Source organism: Microtus ochrogaster, chromosome 5 (assembly GCF_000317375.1).
Source record: "Microtus ochrogaster isolate Prairie Vole_2 chromosome 5, MicOch1.0, whole genome shotgun sequence".
Lineage (NCBI taxonomy): Eukaryota > Metazoa > Chordata > Mammalia > Rodentia > Cricetidae > Microtus > Microtus ochrogaster.
In genome coordinates, this window is record NC_022012.1 from 36,397,946 (window position 1) to 36,423,457 (window position 25,512).

Consider the following 25,512-nt stretch of genomic DNA (forward strand, 5'->3'; position numbering starts at 1 on the left):
CACACTAGTGCCCACTCTCAATGACCCGCACCAAGTGGGAGTAGACAGAGCAGTGAAATCTACAAAGAATTCGAAAGCCAACTCGTACAATCTTGTCAAGAAACTACGAACAACAAGATGTGTTTATCTCAGTGCTTCAAGCTCCTCCTTTGTCCCATCGTTAGTAGAGACGCAGATCAACAGAGAAATGGCCAATGTGCCGAAATCCAAGAGACGAGAACTAGGCCTGAAGTGTCTGCTAGGACATCAGTACTCTCCAGGAATGAGGGCTGTCCTCCACTGGTGAAGGGATGAATTAACCAGCCAATTGGTTCTTTAATTACTGATTAGGGAGATGGCTGAGTCAGTAAGGGACTTGTGCAAACACAAGAACCTGAATTTAGATCTCCAGCACCCAAGTGAAAAGCAAAGCATGGTGGTGCACACCTGGAATCCTGGTGATGAGGAGGCAGAGACAGGGGGATTGCTGGGATTAGTCTAGCCAAAACAGTGAGCATCAGATTCAGTGAGAGATCCCATTTCAAAAACAAAAATAGAGAGCAATTGAGGAAGACATCCAATGTCAGCCTTTGGCCTCCTTGTGTGTACATGTACACCCACACACATGTACACATGCACGCATGCATACACATACACACACATGCACGCATGCACACACATGCACGCATGCATACACATACACACACAAACGCACGCACACTGCTACTTAGAAGTACACTTAGAAGTACACGTTTGTTTTTTTTTCCCCTTACCATAAGAAAGCCTACCTAAAGTCACCCTCAGCCCTGCTAGTTCTAAAAACAGGGGTTAATGGATTTCAGACTGCATTTGGTGGTTTGGGCTACCCTGACCCTGCCTGGAGAAAGCTATACCCAAAGGCTGTTCCTCTCCTGCATACCGACTGGCATGCCAATCCCATAGCCCTTGGTGTCCAGCAGGCCCCCAATCTGAGTGAGGTTGCAGTTTCGCTGCCGATAGTACTCATTCATGGTGGACTCCAGCAGGAAGGCGTAGTTGGAATTCAACACCCTGGCAATTCCCTCCTCCGTGCTCTTCACAAACACACTCGGCTGCTTGGAGTACATATAATTCCACATACGTTGGTAGGTCTGGTAACGGGAATTCTGGAGAAAGATCAGAAGGAAGCAGGGGTGGGAAACGAGACAGGAAATGTTGGCTTCAAGAGGAATGGAATCCAAGTCTCACTATGTGGGCCCTTCTGCCGCTGTACCCCACATCACAACCAACCACCTTTTTCCTCCTGCTGTCTCAACTCAAGAAGGTCATTACCACTGCATAATGGAGGAGGGACTGGCATCTTTAATAGGAGCTGAGGAAGGGACCTGACGTACTGTGAAGTCTGCCTCCTGGCTTGGTCACGGGTTCTCATCTACTTCTCATCTTCCTCCAGCACTGACTCCCTCATGTCGGCAGAGCTGAAACGCTGGTCATGCCCCTTCATTGCCCCTCAGTTTGGGGCAGTGTCCTCAGGTTCATCCAAGACTAATCGATACCCCTTGAAGAAGCAGTGCCGCTGTTTCTACCCATCCTAAGCCAATGTATCAACTACACAACCCAAGGTTGGATTCTGCTCTACAAATAATAACATGACAGAAAGCTGGGGGTCCATCCAAACTCTATTTGTACGCCTTCCCCTGTCCCCATGCCAACAGGCACCGGGATGCCGACTAGAAGCAAACCAAAGGTCTTGGGCTTATCTCGTGTAAAAATGAGCTTCTTGGGCATTGGGTTGGTTAGACAGCCATGAGCCCCAGGGGAAATCTGCTTCCCTGGAGCTCTCAGAGCATATGAAAGCTGCTATCCTGTGTGGCCTGCTCCTGTCAGCCTTGGTGATCAATCAGCTTGGCTGTCAGTGAACACTAGTCTGTGGCAGAGCCTTCTCCTGAGTCTCACGAGGCGATGTCCTAAAGAACCCAAGAGTGTCTGCACATGGGAACCCGTCAGCCTAGGAGAAATGGCTGCAGGTCATCTTCATTTAGTGTCCCTTAGGGGTCGGTCATGTGCACATTATTTTCATTAGTGCGAGCAGGTGCCTGTGTATACGTGTGAGTGTACAGGTGGATTTGAGGTGTCTTCCACCTTTAAATGCAGGAATCTCTTCGATAGGCCTGGGGCTCCCTGATGGGCTTTGCTCCTGGCTTGTAAGCTCTGGCTACTGTTTGTCTCTGCCTCTACCCCAGCCTCAGCACTGGGTTACAGGTGTGCACGACCACACCCAGCTTTTTACATGGGCCGCAGGGACCCAAACCCAGGTTTTCATGCTTGGAAAAGCCAGCATTTTACCCAGGGAGCCACCCAGGTGCCGTATTATTTTAATCCTGCTTTGTCTGAGTACTAACTATAAAACTCAAGTCACTTTTTAAAATTTAAATGGGCGTAACAGTGCCATCCTATGCGGTAATGTAAATAAGGCTACACATTTGATTCACAGCCTATAATGCACATAAAACAAACATGAAACTATTATAAATTTAGAAGGCTCCATCACATTAGTTCTAAAATCATCTCGAGCACTAACAGCTGCTCAGCACGACCATTTGGGTTAGGTTGAGAGTCATACTCAGCCCCCCTGGGACCTCATTCTGGGGAAATTTGGTGGAACAGGAGAAAACCAAGCCCCACGAAGACCTCTCAGATCCAAAAGAGAGGATGAGATGAACAGAGACATTTCGATCTTGAGCGCAGAAGTTTCTCCATTGCCTTCTGCCCTCCCCCACCCCCACCCTCCATGATGAGCCGCCACCCGGTGTTTACTTGGAAGAAAGTCATGCTGGAGCCTCCATGAATCGTGCCATACTCGATGGTGGTCTGGTCAGCCAGGTCGTCCACTGACTCGATGGGCACTTCCATACGCTGCACAGTCAGGAAGGCGGCCAGGTTGGCCGTGTACGAGGAGATGATGATGAGGGTGAATGCCCACCTATGCAGGAAGAGACCAGGAAGGCATCACGGCCAGGGCACTCCCGGGAGGCTTGCACCCCCGAGCCCCATCGGGCTATGACCCGGGAGAATGCAAGTGTCTTTCTTTGAAAGAGATCTCAGCTCTGTGTAGGGAGGGAAGTGAAGCAGGACGTATGATGTCAAGAGACATGAACCGAGTTTGTGGGCGTTGCCTGGTAAATGAATTGGTTGTGGGGTTCCCCCCTTGTTTCAAAAGGTGCATAGTCCACGCACACCAGGGTCTGGGGACTACAGGAGATGAACTGGTGAATGAGGTGTGGGCTTTGTGTACAGTGCCGTGTGCACAGTACCTAACACGAGTGACATCCACTGCCTCCACTAATCCCTACAACCCAAGGAGACGAACCCACTCTTCAACTGCTGCAGGAAAGCAAAGAGAGGCTCTGAGAAGGAGTTTGATAAATACGGACACGATCGTACAGGGCCAGTTCTACGACTGTAACCGCAGAAAGTCTTTAATGAAGACAAACTTGTGAAAAGCATCTTTGGACTGCTGAAAGTTGAAACTGGAAATAGCCCGACAATGGGCAAGCTGCTTCAGGCTTTAAAGCGTGTTCTATTGACTCGCTAGAATTCATTTGAAATTTGAATAATTCTGCAATGCAGGCAGCATAGACGCCAAACAGCAGTGTGTTCACTCTGGTAGGTTAAGCAAGATTTTTTCCATCTGCTCATTAGCCTGGATCTACAGCAGTACTGCCTGCCGCGTGTGTCTGGGTCTCAGTCAGAGATCTCAGCACGGATCGGATCGGGCTGGAGAATCACCAATTCCGAAGCCGTGGCGTCTGAATTCACAAGGCTTTACCCAGTATGCAGACAGTGCTGCGCTAATGCATAGTGTTTGTCATGGGACTCGGCAGCTGGTAGCTGCCAGGTGGATTTTTGAAACCAAGAAATCCCATTGTCCCTTTTGTAAGGTTACCAAGAACTCTAGCTTGGATGCCTTCCTAGAGACACACAATAGGACCATCCACCAACTCAATGGGCTCTTATATGCTTGACCACCAGGGAGGTGGGCTGTTCATTTGTTTGTGTGGTTGTTGTTATTCTGATCACAGACCACCAAGGAGATAGCAAGGAAAGTCCTGATCTTTTCTGGGCTTCTTTAGCTAATAAATGGATAACGACACCTGCTCTGTCTGGGGACTGGTGACAGCAAATGAGGTACTATGTCATTTGTGATCAGCAGTCTAGAAAGAACTAGACGAATATGAGCCTTAGAGAGATGTAGAGAGGCCTGCAGCTGGTTAGGGGATAAAAATCATCAGGTCACCTCCCTGTTGCTTTCTCAAGAGGTGACCTCTAAGTGACAGGTTTCCTCGTGGTTCAGGACACGCTCTCGGCACCCTCCTTCAGCTCTTTCCACAGTTGGAGGCTGTTTCCTGCGACCATCACTAGATGCAAGCCCAAGTTCAGCAGTAGCCTGATGAGAAGCAGGGTTAATGTACCCTGAATGTAGACATGGCCCCAGAGCTGTCTGGAGTTTCTCTCAGGCTCATAGCCACACTCTGGCGCCTGCTCTTTCCTGGCCAGCATGTGGCTATTTAGGGCCATGCTCATAAGGGCAAAGAGTCAGTTAGCTCAAATGACCCAGTGCAGGCTGACCTATCTCAAGGAGTTCTTGGGGCTGAGCCCTTGTATCGAAGGGCATTAACAATTAGTTGTAAAGCCGGCACTCTTCTGAGCAATGGGACATGTCCTGTTGCTTGCTCAGGCTGGGAGGCCAAACCAGATCATGGTGGTCATATCTTCTGGTTTCCCACTCTCCTGGGAGACTAACTAAACCTTGATTTTGATATCGAAGAACTTAAGAGGCAGAGAGACGTGCTGATAATTGTGGACAATGGGCTAGTGAGGGTCTTTCACAGCGGTCCCTCTCAATCGCGGAGTTCCTTTCCTAGCATCCTACAGGACATGGGACACGGTGACTCGGTCATCTGGGGCTTGCTATTTAGAGCAACACCCTGTAGGATGTGGGCTTCTAAAACTCTCTGGAGGAAGGCTTTCCTTGGGTGCTCTAGGGGAACCAATCGCAAAGAACAATGGCCCAGATACACCAGTGGCAAAGAACATCCTTTGGAAGGAAAAAAAAATCATGGAAATGAAATTAACACCCTGGGGTATTCACCTTCCAGGGTTTCTGCCTAGGTTCTTGAGATTTCAAGGGAGTTCTGTGAGTTCCTCCACTGAGACAATCTCCTCCCCTTGAGGAAACAAAGACCAATTCTGCATGTAGATCTACTTAGTGACTTCTATGCAATGCCTGGGAACAGGCAAGCATCTTGCCCAAGTGGTTTAAATCAGCCATATTTTGTATTAATTAGGGACAATGAAAACTCTAGATAGAAAGGGGTGTCACTGTCACAGCTCGAGAAGCAACTCTGGTACCTGTGTCTAGACCAACTGTGTGACCTAAGCATTGGTAATCAGCGATGGAAATACTGCATCTCCTTTTCCTTAAAGAGGCCAAGGAGAAAGCAAAAGCAGGAGATTCCAGAAGCTGCAGAGGTCAAACCTATTAGAGCTTGCTAAGAGAGGACCCAAAACTTGTGTCTTGCCAACTTGTCTCTTTAGGCTGCAAGCTCTCTTCATTCCCCACAAGAATCTAATACAAATGGACTGACTGGTTTAGACACAGATGCTGCAAGTTTTCAAAGAGCTCTCCTCATGTTGAATCATTTGCCCTTCTGAGAGTCTAAAAGTTTGCCCATTCCCGTATCTCTTGAGACAGACAGGCCACCCGTGCAGAGCCATGAGCAGGAGAAAAGAGACAGAGAAAGCTGGGAGCAGAGAATCAAGAAGGGGCCTTCTTCAGGAACTTTACTGCAGGGTCCTATTTGCATAAATCTGCATATGCTTCCTCTTGGCCCAGCTACTCAATCTCAGTCATTTTTCAGGTCAAGAGGTCGGGTTTTTTTTTTTTCCTGTGTACCGTCAAAGCTGTTTCCATTTTAGTCTTGGATCCTCTCTATACGCAGACCCCAGAGACCCCTGAGGCAGGGCTAGGTGCTAGGAGAGAGTAAATCATACTGGGTCTTCATGCCCTCTTACCCCACCTCCCACACCACCTTGCCCACCACCTGGCTCCTTGCTAGGGTCTGTCTGGCAAGGCAGATTTTCCTGTTTGCCCTCCTTGCCATCAGAAAGGGCTGGTCTGTTTGGAACCCATCTCCAGTCTCTATCTGGTCCCATCCCCTAGCCCTGGGTCTGCCGCCATGCCTTACCAGACGCCACTGACGCAGCGGGTGGACAAGGCGCGAGGGGCGATGGTAGAGCCTTGCTGCATGAAGCCTCCGACTGGAAACCAGAGGCTGTTGCCTAAGGAGTACTGGTTGACCAGAAGGTTACACCGGCCCTGCGCACAAGGATGTGGACTATACCACTCGTAGGGAGTTAACCTGCAGGAGAGAAGACCACATTCCAGAGGTGAGGAGGGTAGACATGGGGTGATGGAGAGGGCCCCAGCTCATAATTCTGGCTGTACCAGTGTGATGGGGGTCAACGACTTCCCTTTGCTTTTTTCCTGGATTCCCGCATTTCTTTCTCCCATGGGGCGAGGGTTGGGGGAGTGGGACTGGACAAGGATGGTGCTTCTCCAACTCTTTTTACTTAATCATTCAAATAAATACTTTTCTCCCCTAAGTAACCTCAGATGCTCAACTCCAGTATTCAAAATGACTAAAAGTGGTGCCTTTGACAGATGGCAAGTTGGGAGCATCAGGGGTGGGCATCCTGGAAGGGTTCTCGCTCTTCCCTGATGAATCCCTGAGGAGACCAGGGAAAGATTCCAGGGTTCCATAGGGCCATGATTTAAAAACTCCTTACCCTAGTTCTATAGTTCTCAGACCCTAGGCTACATCAGAAATGCCAGGAAGGCTTGTTAAAAAGGGATCTGTCCAATAAGCCTGTGAATTGTATGAGGGCTTAGACCCTGTAAGGCCCTGAGTGATGTGGATGGCACCAGCTCAGCATCCATAGTGACAGCCATGGACTCTTGCATCTCATCCCTGCTTCTAGCTCCCAAGCTTAGAGATGCAGAGGTACAAGGACCAAAAGATTCAAATATTAGCTCCTCCTGCTGCGAGGTAGCTTTGATCATGAGCTGGCTTGGGAATGGCTGCCTGGAGTTTCGTTCTTTTTCTGTTCCAAAATCTCACCCAGAAGACAGCATATGAGAGAAAAAAGTCCAACCGGTCTGAACGAACAGGCCTTGGGGCTTCAGAGTTCTCAATGCTCCCGTGTGTCTGACAGCTCCCAGGAATCCATTTGCAAACCACTGTCTTAGAGCACAATAGCCCAGGTTTGTACAGCACACAAATATGCAGTCTTATGATTAGCCCTGTAATACCTTTTCTATTTTCATTCTTTGAGATAGGTTCTCACTCTAGCCCAGGCTGGCCTAGAACTCATTTATCTAGCTCAGATTAGCCTCAAATGCATGGTAGTCTTTCTGCCTCAGCCTCTTACCGTGATAGACTAACACATTTGCTTGTGTTATTGTTTTTGCTAATGCCAGATTTGGGACAGTGGATGGGTGTGGCGACCATAGAGGAGGGTGCAGCTTTAGGTGAGTTTGTGTGTTTATACATCAACAAAGCACTAGGACCCTTTTCAAAGCCTTTGAGGCAACTTGGAAGTTGTGCAGACTCTATGAGAACCAACTGTCCACACACACATATAGGCTCAGCCACAGGGGGCCAAAGAGAAGCTCAGAGTAGAGGAGCCTGGATCTCCCAGCAGCTTCCTAAACACTGCAGCAGACAGCACTGCGAAGTGGAGAGCGGAAGTGTCAGACAGAATGCGAGCTCCCGCGCCTCGCCAGCTGTCGCTGACAACAGATACTTGACAGTGGCAATGCCTATGGGGCCAAGCGGGGTGGGTGGCAGACAAGGAGCAAACTCGGTGTCTTTGAAGACTACTAGGTGCTTGCGAAGGCCATTCGCTACTGTTGGGATGGATCTTGTGGGTCCTGGGTGAGTTTCTTGGTTTTGTCTTTGATCACGATGAGAAGAGGCACACTGGGGACCCATGAGCCTCAGCACACTTCCGTTGCTGAAAGAGCATGGGTTCCCCAATGCATAAAAGGAACACAACCTCGGGGAGTCCGCCTCATAGAAACAGAGTGCAGGCCAAAGGAGACAAAGAGAAGTTGCTCGCAACAAGGTCTCCGTAAGGTTTCTAGTCTGAGCTGTTCTCCATCCCTGTACAAGAGTCTATGGTGAACGGAGGGTTGAGCAGGTGGTAGGGACTTTAGTGGGTGAAAACGGACTGTCCTGAAGCCCAAGCTACCTTAGTTCAGGGGAAAACAGCCCCCTCTATGTATATTTTTGGGAATTTACAGCCTAGGGATACCCTGGAGTTCTTCCATATGGCTAGAAACAGTGCCTGGCCTCTGGGGACAGGGGAAAGCGAATTCTCCCTAGCCCCGATCCTGACCATCTCTCCCAACCCAATACTGCACACAAATGCTCCCTCTGGATGCCTGCTACCCTCTGTGGTTCTTGTTCAACGAGACAGCTGTGTTTTCAGAAGCAGAGCCAGCCTCTACAGAGGCAACATTCCCCCTGGCCTGTGTCACTGCGGCCTCTGGTCCCCCTTTCCTCGCTCCCTCTGTCTGGATTTGCCCGCTCCATTTCTTGTCTTTCAGCACTTTATGGCAGATCCTGGCAAGGATAGATGCCAGGGTAGCCAAATGCACTGCCCTTAATTAGAGTCATCTTCCTGTCACCCCCTCGCTCTCCTCTCTTTCCCAAGGCTCCTACCCAAATTGGGGGGTTGGCGAGGAGGATGCAGGAGGCCAGAATACAGACGCAAATCCAGACGAGCAAACCTGTCTGCACTGTGCATGGTAGGGGACGAACACATGGACAGATGGATGGGTAGTTTGAGGTTGACAGCTGGGCAGAGAGCATTTCAAGCCCCCAGTCCCTCTCTGGGCTCTGTTTGGCTCCAAAGTCTTCTAAATCATCCTCTCCTCCTCCCACCCCCGCCCCCATGCAGTTCCCAGAGTGGACACGAGGTGGCGGTGTGAGGACAGGGAAGGGAAGGGAAGAGTACCGAGCCACCAGGAAGAGGACACAGCTGACAGCCAAGTAAGCCAGAAGCATGAAGAGCCAGACTCCTGGAGAGAAGGGGTCCAGAAAGGAGAAATAGCCCGGTCTGCGTCCCTGGAAATGGAAACGGAAGCAAGATTCACTATACACAGTCAGTCAAAATGGCACTGGCCAGGGCAGGACATGAGCACTGGTCTGGCCCGACACTCTTTTGTTTCTTCCGACTCCGGGTGATTCTAAAGGACACCAGGGATGAAGGTGGAGCAGGGACTATCCACCGGATCTCACAGATGAAACTAAAGAGCGATGTGGGCGTGTCTGTTTCTGGGATGAAGGGGAGTTCGTACTGTCCAAACCTAACAACACTTAACGGCTGTGCCCCACTGCCTTGTATTCTTGGGGTGGTATGGATGAGCTGAGGAGCTGTTGCTGCGCCAGGGCCTGGCCTCAGCACATCACTTTAACGTCTGTATCTTTTCTCCCGAGACCGTTAATGCAGCAGGCTCCCTTGGCTTTCTGCTCTGCACAGTGTTCTCACGGGCAGTGGGAACTCGAGTGCAAATTTTGACACAGTCCTGCGGGTTCATTTGACGAGTGAAGAACTCAAAGCCCAGGAGATGCACCCGAAGTCACACGGCGGTAAAGGAAGACTTGGAGATGGGTCCTCTCACTCAAAGTCGCCTTCCCGTCGTCCGCTTACACCGCGTATACTACTCCAGAGACTGGAGCCAGGACAGGAACTAGATGCCAAGTTCCCACCACGTCTCACAGGAAAGCAGAACAGAACGTGAAAGACAGTGTCATGGCGGTCTGCTGCATTTTCAGCTCTGTGCCCTGGGCAAGTCCCTGACTCTTCCAGCCCCTCAGTTGGAGCTGGACCAGATCAAACCCACTCTGCAAAGGCCCATGAACCACACGAAGCCACAGGCTCGCTTCATGGCTCTATTCTCCACTAGCTGTCAGCATCAAAGGGCAAACAGATTTCACATACACATCTACCTTCCTAGCTTTCTAAAGGAAATGAACACCCTAGATCAGTGGTTCTCAACCTGTGGGGTCACGACCCTTCTGTGTACTGACCCTCTTTCACAGGGGTCACCTGAGACCACCAGAAAACACAGATATTTACATTACAATTCACGACAGCAGCAAAATTAGTTATGAAGTAGCAATGAAAATAATTTTACACTGGGGTCACTGCCACAAGGGAACTATATTAAAGGGTCGCAGTGTTAGGAAGGCCGAGAACCACTGCTCTAGATAATCTGACAGCTCCGGGAGCTGAGCAGTGGCGGCTGCCGATGACGTGCGCTCTCTCCAACCCCGTTCCCAGGTTAGCTTTGCTTCTTCTATTGACTACAAAGCCACTGTCTAAAGGCCATTCACAATAGAGATGCTGTGGTTTTATGATCTCGGCAATCAAGGAAGTCTGTGGATGGAACTAGAAGCCAGCATTACCTTCAGCCGTTCGATGAAAAGTCCTGGCTTCACACTTAAGGGCGTATCAGTCGGAATGCCAGTGACTAGCTGCATCCAGCATCCAGGTGTGTCATATTTACTTGGGGGTCCCAGGGAAACAACTGAAAACCACCTATGCCAATCCTGACTCAGCCAGTCTCAGTGGGCACTAGGCACAGGACCTGAGCAGCTCCCAGTAACAGTGTCTGTCCCCACAGCCTTCTGTGTGGCAGCGAGAGAGGCGGTTGTGAGTGATTCCATGGAGCCTGCCTAGCCCTATTCCCTGATGACGCCAGCTTTTCTGGGTGACTTCCCATTCCCTTCCAGAGAACCAGGAGGGACAGCCTCAATTCCCCAGGGAAGAATTTCCCTTTTCCCCTGGGGAACTACATCTCAGAGGGGATACCGAGGGGACGGCAATGGCTCACCACCTACCAGCACACAAATGCTGATATACACACTTGATCAGGCTGATTGGGGAAATGAGCCAGTGACTGAGGGAAGGGAGCAACAGGAGGAAGACAGGATAAAGAGCAGAGCATGTGAGAGTGTTTGGTCCCATCATGACATAAATCCTCTTACAAGAAACAAGGATTCCAGGGCAGCGGAGTCTGGGTCCCTGCTTGCTCATTCCACTGACTGTCTCATTCCCTGCCCGAGAAGCCAGTGGCAGACACAGAAAGACACGGAGCGTGAAGACATCACACGGATGATGAAGGACTCAAAGGGGACCAGCCTGCCTATGCTTCTACTGCAGTAATCACTAGCTCGGTCCACACTCGGGTCCCTCTTGATTCCAGACTGCCTCTGGATAAACGTGTGTGAATTCTATGGGACATGTCAGGACGGTGTCGCTCTGTGTCTTTCAACAGAGAGACAGCCAGGTGAGGGGGGAAAAATCTTTTATTGCTGCTTTCTGAAACCCCGTCAGATGCTCCGCGTTAGAAATCTATACCTGATTCTATCACAAGGAGCCATCCCGAGGAAGGCGGCAGCACTATTTAGAGCTGCCATATTTGGTTAGGGGCGATAAGAAATGATGCAGGGCCATGAGAAACACTGCCAGAGACTTGGGTTATAAGGTGTAGGATATCACACAAACAAGAAACAAGACGTAAACATGGCCTCACCAGAAAGCTCTCAGTCACGCTGGCAAGGCAATATCTGATTCCACCAAGTGATTGACTGACACCAACCAGAATAGCAAGGCCTGGGCCGTCATTTGAGATCTGGGTCTGGGTTTAGATGGAGCCACACTGCTGAAATGGCGGCAAAAGAAGGATGTTTCTTGCAAGATTCCAAATGCCAACTGCTTCCCCTGTGCGCATGTGTGAGATTGCTTCCTTCTCAAGGAACACCCTAGCTACTGGGACTTGGAACAAATTGTGGTCACACACCATAGGCTTTTCCTAAACCCAAAGGACGTGTGACGGCGACAACTCTTCTTCCGGAAACACTCGACACCTCGCTGTGTTCTCTTGATTTCAGTACCCCATTTTCCACTCTGACAGATGGAAGAGCTAAGACCCAGGGAAGCTAAGAGCCTCACTCAAATCACTGGTGATGGCTTCAATTTCCCCGATACTCACCCATCGCGCTGTGCCATGGGCATGCTGTAGCGCTCCATTCTCAGGCAGCTGTACCAAGTCTGTCTTGCTCGATACTTTAATTTTTGCAGCTTGCTCCAATAAACTCCCCAATTAATCCCAGGCTTTCTACCCAATGCCAAGAGAATCCCGATTTACTCGCTCCTACTACCCATTTAAAATACTCATAAATGTTATTTATCTATTACCATCATCATTTATTGTGACTGTTGTTTTATAGGCATTTGTATTGATTTATACAATCAATATAACTGCTGACTGCAAGTGAGGCTGGTTTCTTTTGGTGAATGCATCCATTCTGAATGCAGGTAAGTGGTGCTTTATGTATCTATCTCTCTCTATATAGACATAGACATAGATCTATGTCTCAGAGGTCAAGGACAGGCCAAGTCCTACTGATGGAACTGAAGATGAGAAGCAGATGCCTTGGCTTTTGGCCCATGCTTCAAACTAATTTTGCATGCTTGTTGCTCTTTGGTGATGAGAAAGCCCTAAAAGATTGATCACCAACTATCCCACGGTCCTGGTTTGGGGAGGTTGTTTGAATTGCATCACGGCAATGGATCTTCCCATGTGAAATAGGTCAAATTTCTGAATTTTGAAATGTATGCCCCGGCAATGTTGAAGCATGCATGGGTAGCCTGTATATGGTGGTTCTATTGAGCTTGTCCATATTGAGTTTCATGGTTTAAGTTGATGAGGATGACTGACCAGGTCTCTTCCTCAAGAGGACACCAGATCTCATTACAGATGGTTGTGAACCACCATGTGGTGACTGGGAATTGAACTCAGGATTTTTGGAAGAGCAGGAAGTGCTCTTAACCACTGAGCCATTTATTTTTCAGCATCTGTTAATTTACTAAGAGTTCTATGTGTTGGGAAATGATACTATAGAAAGAAACCAATCTCCTTCCCAAAGTCTGGAGCCAAATGCAGGGGACACCAGAGCCTGGTAATGCAGGATGGGAGGTAAACGAAAGTGCCGACTCTGGAGCCAGAGCACCAGGGTTTACACTGGTGTTCTAGCTAGTTACATGCTCAACAATGCTGGGCAAGCTGCTTAACCTCTGGGTTTCTGCTTACTCCTTGGAACTTGGAGGTAATAATAAATTTGTCTTTGTGGGGTTGTCTTGAGGGCTGAAGATATGGTAAGGAGTGTGTGTGTGTGTGTGTGTGTGTGTCCACATAACACTTCTCTCTATCTAATGGTAGAAAAGAATGAAAGGAAAAGGGGACTTCCTTTTACACTGATACCTTCCCCTTCCCCTAGGAGAGTAGAAATACTACTTTCTGGTCCATGATGACACAGGATGAAGATATTTGAGAGAGAAGAACCTCAGCTACTTTTCCTAATTCTTCAAGTTCCTTAGGATTATAGCACAAGAATCAGAAGGGCTCTCCAGGGAAGCAGCTAGGGCAACCCTCGGCATTCATCCTGAAAGGAGGCATCTTAGGAACCAGGGGTTCTGTTTGTTGTTGTAGTTGTTAACTGAGACAAGCAGCATAACTGGACTTGAACTCACTGTGTTGCTTAGGCTAACATCAAACTTAAGACCCTCTGGTTTCTGCCTCTTGAGTGCTGGGATTCCAGCCATGTGGCATTATGCCTGGGAAATCCTGAGAACTCTGTTCCACCTCAGCTTTCCCAAAGGAGTGTCCTGAAGAATGAAGCTGACACGTGCAGCAGCTGCTCTTGGATCTGTGGAAGGGCAGTGTGCTCCGCCACCATTTCCATGCACATCACACCAGTGACAACAACTCTCCTCCTTCCCTGTGTCCCGTCCTTCCAACATGTCAGCGACAAAAGGGTTGTCACATCTCTGTACTTTTGAGTGTCTACAGAACTAAATGCCAGCTTACAGAGCTGTTTCTTGTTAGACAGCCAACTTCCAGGAATGGTCAGTGATCAGTAAAACATCCTCTAAGGTTGAGAAGGGGAAAAAATTACTCAGCCTGGGAGAGGCAGAGGAGGTTACATGATTGCAAAAGCTCACATCTTTGATCTGTGTCTTGCTAGTTTAGTTTAGCTAGTGAGCCCAGGAGGAAAAAGTCAGCAAGCAAACAGCACCTCCATTCCACACAAAACATCTTGAATGTTGGTTGTTGATGCATCCCACACACTAGCACATCTATTCTTATGTTGTTGTTTGGAGACTTCACTGCCTTGTGGACACCCAGGTTCCCATCCTAGCATTAACCTTGACTCACTGAGTGGTCAGTCCTAGGCAAGCCACTCAACATCTCTAGGTGTCTTTTTTTTTTTTCTTCCATAAAAGCAAAGCACCATGATCCACATGAAGGATGAGTGCGACCATTAGTAAACAGTGCTGATATGCCACCTGGGCTGCTGGAGGGAGCGGCACTCGATATCTACCCAGTGCCTAGAAGGCTATCTCTCCAGGGCTCCGTGTTTCTATTGATGGGCCATGCTCTCAAGTTACTTAGCTATAAAGACTTGAACATGATTCATTTTTTGACCTCTGGAGAACAGAATATTAAGCTACAAGTGACTCACTAACTGGCTTAGCACTCTCTTCCATGTTCCTGGACAGCCTTTCTGAGATGAAATGGACCATCCTAAAAAAATAGATAACATACCCAGCAAATGCCAGGCATTAGCCTGTTGTTGGCATTCATTTCTCTCTCGCTTTTGAATCACTGTCTGTCTTAGTTACTGTTCTATTGCTGTGAAGAGACACCACAACCAAGGGAACTCTCATTTTAAAAATCCCAGCACTCGGGAGGCAGAGGCAGGCGGATCTCTGTGAGTTCGAGGCCAGCCTGGGCTACAAGAGCTAGTTCCAGGACAGGCACCAAAGCTACAGAGAAACCCTGTCTCGAAAAACCACACACACACACACACACACACACACACAAAAGCATTTAGCTGGGGACTTGAATACAGCTTCAAAGTTCATGCTGGTGAGGAGCATGGTGGCATTTGGTAAGCCATAGTGCTGGAACACTAGCTAGGAGCTTTAGATCCTGATCCATAAGCGGGAGAGAGAGAGAGAGAGAGAGAGAGAGAGAGAGAGAAAGAGAGAGAGAGAGAGACTATACCTGTGTGGGCTTTTGAAACCTAAAGGTTCACCTCTAGTGACACATCGCCTCCAACAAGGCCACAGCCACTAATCCTTCCCAAACAGTTCTACTATCTGAGGACCCATACATTTAAACATATAAGCATTCCCATTCAAATCACCATCTGATTACCTCTCTCTCTCTCTATGCTTTCTTAAAAGAAAATACTCTAGCTGAGAGCAAAAGAAGGAAAAAGAACAGACCATGGAACTTTCCTATTTGTTCACGTAAGGCGGGAGCCAGCAGGAGAGAGGGAATGGTCACATGTTCTAGGGCATCTCAGGCACTAGGGCTGGCTGGAGACCTTCTGTGTCACTGTGGATTTCACAGATAGGAAAAGACTTAAAACAATCCTCTAATCAATGCATTTCCTTGACAGTGGGAGGAATATCCATACTATAGCGTGAGACAAGTAATTGGAAGTATCTGGAACCTGGAGACGGGAAACCTGGCTTCAGTGCCTGCTGCAGCGCTCACATCCAGATTTCCAGGCTTTCACCTCCTGCTCCATGCAGTAAGCATCGCCCCACCTATTCCCTGGCACTACTGCGCTCCACCAGAGCCTGTGCAGAAGTGTCTCATAAACCAAGAGCTGTGTGTCAACATGCTACATCTTCGACATCAATCCAAGCTCCCCGAAGAAGCCAACATGAAATTACTTAAATGAGATTTACCCATTTGGGGGTTAAATGGGCCAAATGTTGAATCCCAGGTTGGGTTCTGGCACATTCCAATAATACCTAGATAGGGAGTGCTCAAGGAATACACACTTACTTTAATATTAGTCTAAGCAAAAGCATCGTGAGGCAAATCGGTGCAGCAGGAGGAAACAGAGAGAGAGCCACAAGATATACTCTGTCAAATATGGTTTTCTTCCCCAGGCTTTTCTCTCCTCTATCCACACATAGTTGGGAACTCACAGTGCACAGGAATACCTTAAAACTCTTGAAAACACAATCCCCTTGGAGATAGACTGCTAGACTAAACATTGAACTTCTCATTAAAAAGAAATGAGCTAATTTGCCAGGGGACTCACAAGCCTTTAACTCCATCCAGATCCTATCGCTTGACTACCATCTTCGAAGCATCAGGGCCACTTCAGACTCTAACAGCCCAGCCATGCGTTCGTGGCTTAGCATCACATCCGGTCCTGGGCACTTTCTTAGGTGGATGTGGTGATGGTGACAGTGATTGTGACTCTCCATCAGCAACTGGGTTAGATTTGGAATCCCCCTAGGAAACACACCTCTGCAGGTGCTGGTGAAGACCTTTCTAGAGAAGTTTTGCTGAGGGGAAAGCCCTACCCTGAATGCGGGCAGCACTAGCTCATGGGCTGGAGTCTTAGACTTCATGAAAGCCAAAACAAAAGGAAGGCTACCAGTCGGTCTCTCTGCTTCCTGCCTGTGGTGTGATGTGATGAGTGACCTCGCATTTCTGCCGGCAGGCCCTCCCTGCTGTTATGGACTGGACTCCCAAACCATAATCCAGAAGAAGCCTGTCTCCATCCTTAGTTGCTTTGCCAGGGACTCGGTCACAGCAGGAGGAAAAGTAACTAATACAGATGCTGTGTTGTGAGTAGGGTGTGTGGACACTGGGGGAAAGAACAATAAATTCAGATGGCAGGTACAGCTCTGCCCGGGTGGTTCATGTATCTGGGCTGCATGAAATATATCTGCCTTTACTTGGTTTCTATTCTTAAAGCCAACTAGGATTTAGGGAAAAAAAAGAAATAAAAATAAGTCTAGTAGGTTATGCATTCTTTGGTCTGGCATACTGAACCTCCCTAGCACACATTGGGGTTTCGGGGGCTCAGTGTTGTCCTGAGAAGACAGTGCTCACTGACCACAAGGTCACTGGATATGGCCTTCATTCTTCCCTCTCTCCTCCCCATTTTTCTTTTCATGACTATCAAGTAATGCTATGTGTTTAGAACAGTCACATTTTAGAAATCAAAAGTCATATCCTAAAATTCTAGTCTGGCAAACACAGAAGCTTTCCTTTAACGTGCTCCGTACTGGGGTCTGATTAAGAAGAGACGGGAAAGAATACCTGAAGGCACCATGAAAGAAAGTATATAATAGATGGCAGCAGCCGAGAGAAGGAGAGAAGGAGGGTAGGGGAGACCATCTGACATTCGTGCTGGATCTGGAAGAGCAGTGATGGTTTGGTTCGGTGGTTGAGGCGAGGATAAGTGTGAACCTAGATGCGGAGGTGAGGGGACGATTGTAACAGTCAACCATGCGAGGAAGTGGATATGAGTAAATTAGTAAAACAATCGAGCAAGCAACTCTCCAGCTGTAGAATGAGGGCTGGAACACAGTGAGGGGCATTCCCCTGCATTTGCTACACAGAATAGTGACCACTTCCTTGCACATGTGGCAGGCAGGGCGCTAAGAGTGCTGCACATGGGTTCTCATCTAATCTACGCAACAACTCATTTCTACAGAGGAAGACACCGAGGGGTGTGTGTGTGTGTGTGTGTGTGTGTGTGTGTGTGTGTGTGTGTGCGCGCGTGTGCGCACACGCACACACACACAGCTATTAACTGTCGGTTTCAGCATGAGCTGCAGGCAACCAGGCTTGAGTGCACGATTTTCAGCATCACTTCTTAGGGAATGCCGATGCTGATTACAGCCCTTGGCTAGGAGCAGTAAGAGAATAAGAGACACTTTCCCACCCACTGAGAAGAAGCTAAGCTACGGTAGTGACAGCAGCTGAGGTTAGAGAGAAGCAGAAGAGATGGAGGTTACTGGAGTTTGAGAACTGTTTAGGGGCAAGCAGAGAGGGTCATCTCAAGTCACTGAATGGAAGCGCTATTATCTGAGACGGGACAGAGGAAGAAGAACCAGTTTGCTGAATCAGACTATTCCAATACGGTCTCCAAATATCCCAGAGGATCAGACCCTCTGGGCAGGCTTCCTCAGTGTTCTTCTCTGCCAGGAAATTCTTCCTGAAACCCAACTGAAGTTCATTCTAGTGAAACGCAGCCTTTCTTGTCCTGGACAGTTTGTGATGCTGTTTGGATCGCCTATTATCCATCCAGGTGAAGGAGGGTAGCCATGTGTGGATATATGGGCTGGAGAGAAGGGGTCCAGCGTGAGAGTGGCATTATCTAGGGCATGATGCAAGGATGTGGGGAGGAGACATAGACAGAGGGTTTCGTCAAGGTGATGGAGAGGTTCCAGAAACTTCAGGAGCCAATGGTGACTTGGGTGCTAGGAATGAAGAGTTTCAAGGGGTTCAGTGTGCCAACAGTAAACTTGCCAAAGCCACACTCTTTGGCTGGCTTGTCAATTAGCAGGGTACCCTCTTATTCTGGTCTTAGAGATAGCTGAACAGAAAAAGATTATGCTGTGTTATTAGGAATAAGGAAAATATCCCATAATCAATATTTAATAACCTATATTCAAAACAATTGGAAGTGTTGGAAATTCACAAACCGTTTCTGATAATCTTTAAGCTTCAGAAACATGCTATCTGGAACTTATTATTCTGTAGGCTGTGTGTGTATGTGTAATGTGTGTGCAATGTGTGTGTGTGTAGCATGTGTATGTGAATATGTATGTTTAATGTGTGTGCTTGTGTATGAGTAATGTGTGTGCAGTGTGCATGTGTACTGTGTGGTGTAATGTGTGTGTGTATTGTGTACGAATATGTATGTGTAATGTGTGTATGTGTGCACAGTGGTGTGTGAATATGTATATATAATGTGTGTATGTGTGTGTAGTATATGTGTGTGAATATGTATGTGCAATGTGTGTGTGTAATGTGTGTGTATAATGTGTAGTGTGTGTGTGTGTGTGTGTGTGTGTGTGTACATGGAGGCCAGATGTTGCTGTTGGGTGCCTGCTTTAATCACATTGCACTTTGCTTTGGGGCTAGAGTCTCTCATTGGCCCTGGAGCTCGTTGTTTCAGCTAGACCAGCTAGCTAATGTGCCCATTGTCTACCTGTTTCCACCTCCATGGCACTGGGACTAAGATGCCGTCCAGCCACTGTTCTATTGTTGTGAAGAGACACTTTTACCTCGAAGCCCAGTGATACACCTCTTCCAACACACCACCTAATCTTTCTCAAACAGTCCCACTCCCTGGTGACTAAGCATTCAAATATACAAGCCTATGGGGAGCATTCTTATTCAAGGCCCCAAAGGTGACACCACTGCACCTGGTTTTTACACGGGTGTGGGGGGATCCGAACTCAGGCCCTGAGGCTTACACTCCAAACACAGTACTCACTGAGCCATTTGCCCACTCTCTGGAGGCTTCTGCAATTGTGCTTAGCTGAGATCACACTATACAATGGACACATGTCATGAGGCATTCCATGACAGCCCATGGATACATACAAATTTAATGCGTTTGTATTAAAAATAAACAAATGAATAAAAACAATTCTTGATTGGGCCTTTGTGCTGACTTAATTACATCTACTTTCACACACGCAGATTTGATTGCTGCCAGATGCTCACCTTTTGGTAACAATTACTCATTAGTCAGGTGACCTTATAAACATGAGAAAGAAGAGATTTTAGGTCCTTATACATTATAAATGAGAACACACTAGCCATATTTTTGTTCAAAGATAACCATCAATCAGAGAAAATTCACAAATCAGTAAACACCAATTATTTATCTTTAATCTCGCTCCATTGGTACTTTCATTGTGAAGACAAGGCTTCCCTGTGCAGGTTTATATGGGGTTCTGGGAGTCGACTCTGCCTGCACAGCCCTCATACAGCTGTGCTCACTGCACACACACGCTTACCAGGTCTCCTCTGCTTCAGCCAATTCAGGAATGTTCTCTCACCCATCGAGTTTCTGGTACTTTCTAAGCATAGCGCCTCACACACAGAATGCGCTTGGTAAATATTTGTTGAATAAATGCATAAACTGTCAGGTCTGCTCAGTGTAAGTTGTTCATGCCAGAACTCATTTTTCACTGAGTTCAGCCCCAATATAAATTAGTTCTGAGCAGCTGGGTGGCACACTGGTCCCTCCCTGTGGGGCTGGAGAGAGGAGAGATTCTGGCCTAGCAGGGGAGACTGTATTGGTCAATCAGGCTTTTCCAGGGAAACAGTAACAATGGAAGATACAGGTATATCCATATTTATAAATTTCTATAACCATATTGTACCATATAATATCACCCATCAACCATCTATCTGTCTGTCTGTCTGTCTGTCTACCTACCTATCATCTATCAATTTTCTGTATATCTATGTGGTGGTTTGAATAGGAATGGCCCCCATGGGCTCATATATTTGAATGCTTGGCCATTAGGGAGTGGCACTACTTGACAGGGATTAGGAGTTGTGGCCTTGTTGGAGTGGGTGTGGTCTTATTGGAGTAAGTGTGACTTTGTTGGAGTAGGTGTGGTCTTGTTGGGGGAAATGTGTCACTAGGGGTGGGCTTTGGGGTTTCAAATGCTCAAGCCAGGTCCAGTGTTTCACTCTCTTTCTGCTGCCTGCTGGTTCAGATATAGAATTCTCTGCTCCTTCCTATCTATCTACCTACACACACACACACACACATACATATATGCATATATATATATGTGAATGTATCTATTTATCTACCTATTATCTATCATCAATCTACTATTATTTATCTATCTATGGATTGCTCTACCAATTTACCTAGTCATTCAACTGCCTATCTATTATATATATGAATATCTATTTTATGTATATATATATACAGAGAGAGAGAAAGAGAGAGACTCTTGTATTTAACTATGTAACTCTAGAAGTTTGTAAATCCAAACGATCAACAGGCTAGGATCTTAGGCAGATCTCTGCTCTTGTCTGGAGCGGAATTCCTCCTTTTTTTCTTTTTTTTTTTTTTGGTTTTTCGAGACAGGGTTTCTCTGTGGCTTTGGAGCCTGTCCTGGAACTAGCTCTTGTAGACCAGGCTGGTCTCGAACTCACAGAGATCCGCCTGCCTCTGCCTCCCGAGTGCTGGGATTAAAGGTGTGCGCCACCACCGCCCGGCAAGGAATTCCTTCTTTAGAAAGCCCCACCTTGCTCTTGTAGCATTAAACTAATTAAGAAAGCCTCATTACATTCTTGCCGTTGACCCACATTCCTCTCAAAATGTGTTGAAGTCCTGAGTCCCATGACTTGTATGTATGATTGGGCAACCTTATTTGAAAAATAGAGCCCTTGACAATGCTATGGAGAGTTAAGGTAAAATTGTACTGGATTCACATGAGACCTGTCCCAATGATGAGCATCCTTATAAAATGGAGAATTTGGACACAGACACATAGGGCGAGGCTGCATGGATTTAAAGGCAAAGGTCGGAGTGCCAGAGAACTCTAGTCAATTAATTACATGTCACCACAGCTCCAAAATATCTTTCCAGAAACACCTGGACTGATGGTGAACCACACATATGGAGAAGCTGTAGCCTTCCAAGTTGGCACACAAAACTGAATGTCCCAGGAGGTAATTCATGGGACAAACGCTGCCATAGGTTTCTGAGGTAGGTAGAATAAATATTTGATTGACAGTCTCATTTAGGAAGCCCGCAGGGCTGATGACTAGGGTGCAGTGCTGGACAGAGTTACTGCTCAATACTGCAGTTCCCCACGCTGGGCAGCTCAGCTGTGAGTACCAGAGAGTGCAAATACCTGGGGTTTGGTGCTTCTAGTCATAGGGCTGCCTATAGGTCAGCAGGTCACCACCAGGGTTCTAGTTTCCTTAGCATTGATTGGGAAATCAGGGCCACAGCCTGACTATGTTTCTACAGCTTGCCAGAGCAGGTAGTACAGAGAAAAGCTGTATGTCTCCGTTCCTTTGGGAAGCCCTTTCAGGGCTCTAGAGAGAAAGAAGAGAGAAATCTGGAGGAGATATGAGACTTGCTGGAAGTCAAGAACCCCAACCTGGAATGCTTTTCCTTGAGATAGCTTCATGTGTGAGTTTGGTCTCCTACTCTGTATGATGAGATGTTAGTACCCACCTGTTTTCCCTTAGAGATCAATCCAGGGGACCCAATGAGAAAGAGAGGGTGCAGTCTACAGGACAAGTCACCAAAGCCCACACAGGCTGGTTATACAAAGGCTGAAATCAGACCTTGCGCTTTGGCTTTTTAACACGTGATTAGCATGTGTGAGCTATTAGCATGTGCCCTTGACCTACTTTTAAAACTGATCATACTCACGTCCTCATTCCTAAAATTAGCAGAGCACAACCGTGTTAGCTTTCCAGGATGGCCGAGACAGAGTCCACAACCAGCATATTGTGTCATCTCTAAGTTATTTTGAGGATGGAAGCTCCATTGATGCGACAGCAGAGTCTGCTCTCTCAGAAACCCCCAGGAGAGGGTTTGTGTTTCTCCTAACTTGTGTGGTTGCTGGAGATGACTGATGCCTGTTGGCATGGAGATGCCTCCAGTTTCTGTGCTTGATTCCACATGGTTTTCTCCCCTATGCATCTGTGTCCAAATCGCCTGCTCCCTTTAAATAAATTGTTTTTGAGACAGGATCTCACTATGTAAGTTTGACTGGCCTGGAGTTTGCTAGGTAGAGAGGCCCAGGCTTGAACTCACAGAGGTCTCTGCCTCTCCCACTGCTGGAATTAAAACATGCACCACTTCATCCAGTCAAACCCTCCTCTTTTGGCAAGGATGCTGGCTAGTCATTGGACAAGGACCTATCTGAATCCAGCATGACTTTCCCTTACCTCTTTATAACCCTGGCAAGAACTCTATTTCCCAATGAGGTTATGTTCATGGGTCTCCGGAATTAGGACTTCAACATGTACTTTGAAGAGGACACAATTCAATAGCAAACTAGACCACACCACACAGCTAAACCACAAATATCTGGAATATAGGGACTCTCAGTAAATAAAAATTTTCATCACAACAGGACAAGGAAGGACATGGGGTCAGAGGGTCACAGCCTCCTTACTCCCCAAGGCACAGTGTCACCAACTGTAACAAACTCCTTGCTGCCCCTGTGTCTGTCTGTAGAGCTTAACATTTTGACTCTAATCTCTTCTAGATGCTCTAGCCATCTTTCCCAACCATGTAGCCTAGCAGAAAACTGTACAACTCTGATAAGTCAAGCCTTCTGGATGGGCTCCGCAATACAGTGATTTCTGTCCTGTAGGAGCCCGGCCACAGCTCCAAATGCAGGTCCTCATTGATTCCCAGGGGCATTCAGATTTGCATCTAGGGCGGATATGCCTACTGGCAAACTGTTGTTTTTTTCTTTCAAAGACAGTGTCTCTGTAAGCCAATCTGGAGTGGCAAAAATGCACGGGGTCCCTCTGCAGAGAGCCAAACTTGGAGAGTGTGTGGGCGGCCTCTGGTTGTCTCTCCTGCTAGACTTTATCTTAGCTCTTCATAGCATTGGAAAAGACTCTGTTTCCAAGAAAGCCTGCATGTTCAGATCCTGGGGTTTAGGACTTCAGCGTGTATTTTATAGGGACCTAATTCACTCCTGAACTAGAAGCCACCTCACAGTCATCTGATAGTGTCTGGGACACAGAGGTACTCAATAAATGAGAGCCATTGTCATCGTGCCTTGTGATGTCAGGTTACATCCTGGAGCATGTGTGACAGTTAAATTATGGCCAACGAAAGGGACTAGAATACAGGGGAAGCCTATGACAGCTGTACACCTGGAGGTAGTTTCGATGAAGGAGGAGAGGAAGAATCTTCCGGCCTAATAATGGAAGCAAGGAAAGTTTCCATTATTGGCTGGCCCCAGGGTGATGATCTGTTTGATTGATGACACACAACCAGAGTGACTCCTGCTCTTTCCACCAGGCAAGACATTCAGATGGCATGTCCATCTCTGGCTGACTACTGCTGTGTTCCTATGTATTCATTTTGATGCTATCATAGCCAGAAAAAAAAAATATCCTTTAAAAAATAAAAGCAAACAAACAAGGAATGTAGGTAGCCAGTAGTATTGGCAGGAATAGATCTCTGAAAAACAAGAACCGAGAAACAGCACTGAAAAGCAAGAGAGGACACAGCCTACAGTCCCACACTCTCATGCTGCCCAGAGGGAACAAAGTGAACCCTGGAGGCAGAGGAGCCCTGAGCATCTAAGGTTTGGTCCCTGCATCCTGGGAGAGCATGACTGAGGCCAGTCACTGACACCCTGTGTCTCAAGTGGCCCTCTCAGCATCCCTATTTAGAGACAGAAGCCATCTTTGCTGGAAAGCTCCCAAGTGCGAATTTCCCGTTTCTCCTGTTTGTAAGATCCTGCAGCTGAAGGGGGAAAAAATAGCCCAGTGCATTTGCATTTAAGTCTCGAAATCCAAATATTTCTGTGAGTCATTCATTATTACCATATAACTCGGTGTTTGCATGCAAATAACTTTAATGGCATAAATGCTTATAAAATAAGTCTCTTACCATATGAACTCTGTAAAGAATACTAATTCCCAGCGTCATGAATGGCTTCGAGAAATCAATCACTTTCTCACGTTCAGCTGTGATGGTGAGGCCTGCCACAGCCAGATCAGCTTTCTGAAAGGACACAGAAGACAGACCATCAGAGGAGGTAGGACACAGGAGACCAGCGGCCACAGGCTGTGCCTGCTGAGGAGATGTTATTCTGGTCAGGCTTCTTGGCTCAATCCAGACCTAAACCATCACTCTCAGAAGGACCTAGATTGAAGCCGTGACTCAAGTCTAATTACTGTTAGACCCCTCAGACTACACAGGTAATTTACAAACAAGAGGGACCACCATCAGGCCGCTCAGAAACAATTTCTAAACATTCCAGGAGAAGAGACCTTCTGGGCAAGCTTTCTCAGTGTTCCTCTCTGTCAGAAATTCTTCCTTGGATCTAATTGAAATCCATCCTGTTGAAAAGAAGCCCTTTCCTATTGTCTACAGTCCAGTACCTGGGGCTGGGGGAAAAGCCCAGAGACAGGACTCAGTTCTAGCCCACACTCTGCCTAACTCAAGAACTGATCAAGCTCAGCCACGGCGCTCACCTAGAATTGCACAGCCTCATCCACAAAGCAAGGAAATACAGGGAAGAGAGTGTTAAGTACTTCACAGCAATTCTCTAACATAACGCTCAAAATATAGCGTGTGGGGTCACTTATATCTACCTGTAGTACCTGCAGCGTTCAATGGACCAATTAAAATGTGAACTCCCGAGTCTCTTTCTAGAGCCCAGGGTCAGATTCTTTGTGGTCTTACATAAGATTCTGTATTTATAGCAAGTGATAATAATCTATATTTTAATATTTAAGAGTGAATAGTTAAGAGCTATGGTCAACATCCAGGATATATATATATATATATGTGTGTGTGTGTGTGTGTGTGTGCTGTGTGTGTGTGTGTATACACGTGTATATAT

General features: G+C 47.4%; 1 protein-coding gene across 2 annotated transcripts in view; it reads right to left on the reverse strand.

The window, feature by feature from the left end:
- Nucleotides 1-25,512, reverse strand: part of Grik4 (glutamate ionotropic receptor kainate type subunit 4) — a 304,308-nt gene that overhangs the window by 19,073 nt on the left and 259,723 nt on the right. For both annotated transcript variants that reach the window (XM_026779045.1, XM_013346302.2), the window contains 5 exons: nucleotides 24,555-24,668; nucleotides 9,040-9,149; nucleotides 6,207-6,380; nucleotides 2,776-2,941; nucleotides 899-1,124 (listed from right to left, as the gene is read on the reverse strand). In XM_026779045.1, coding sequence (XP_026634846.1) covers nucleotides 899-1,124; nucleotides 2,776-2,941; nucleotides 6,207-6,380; nucleotides 9,040-9,149; nucleotides 24,555-24,668 — 790 coding nt within the window. The remainder of the gene's footprint in view (nucleotides 1-898; nucleotides 1,125-2,775; nucleotides 2,942-6,206; nucleotides 6,381-9,039; nucleotides 9,150-24,554; nucleotides 24,669-25,512) is intronic.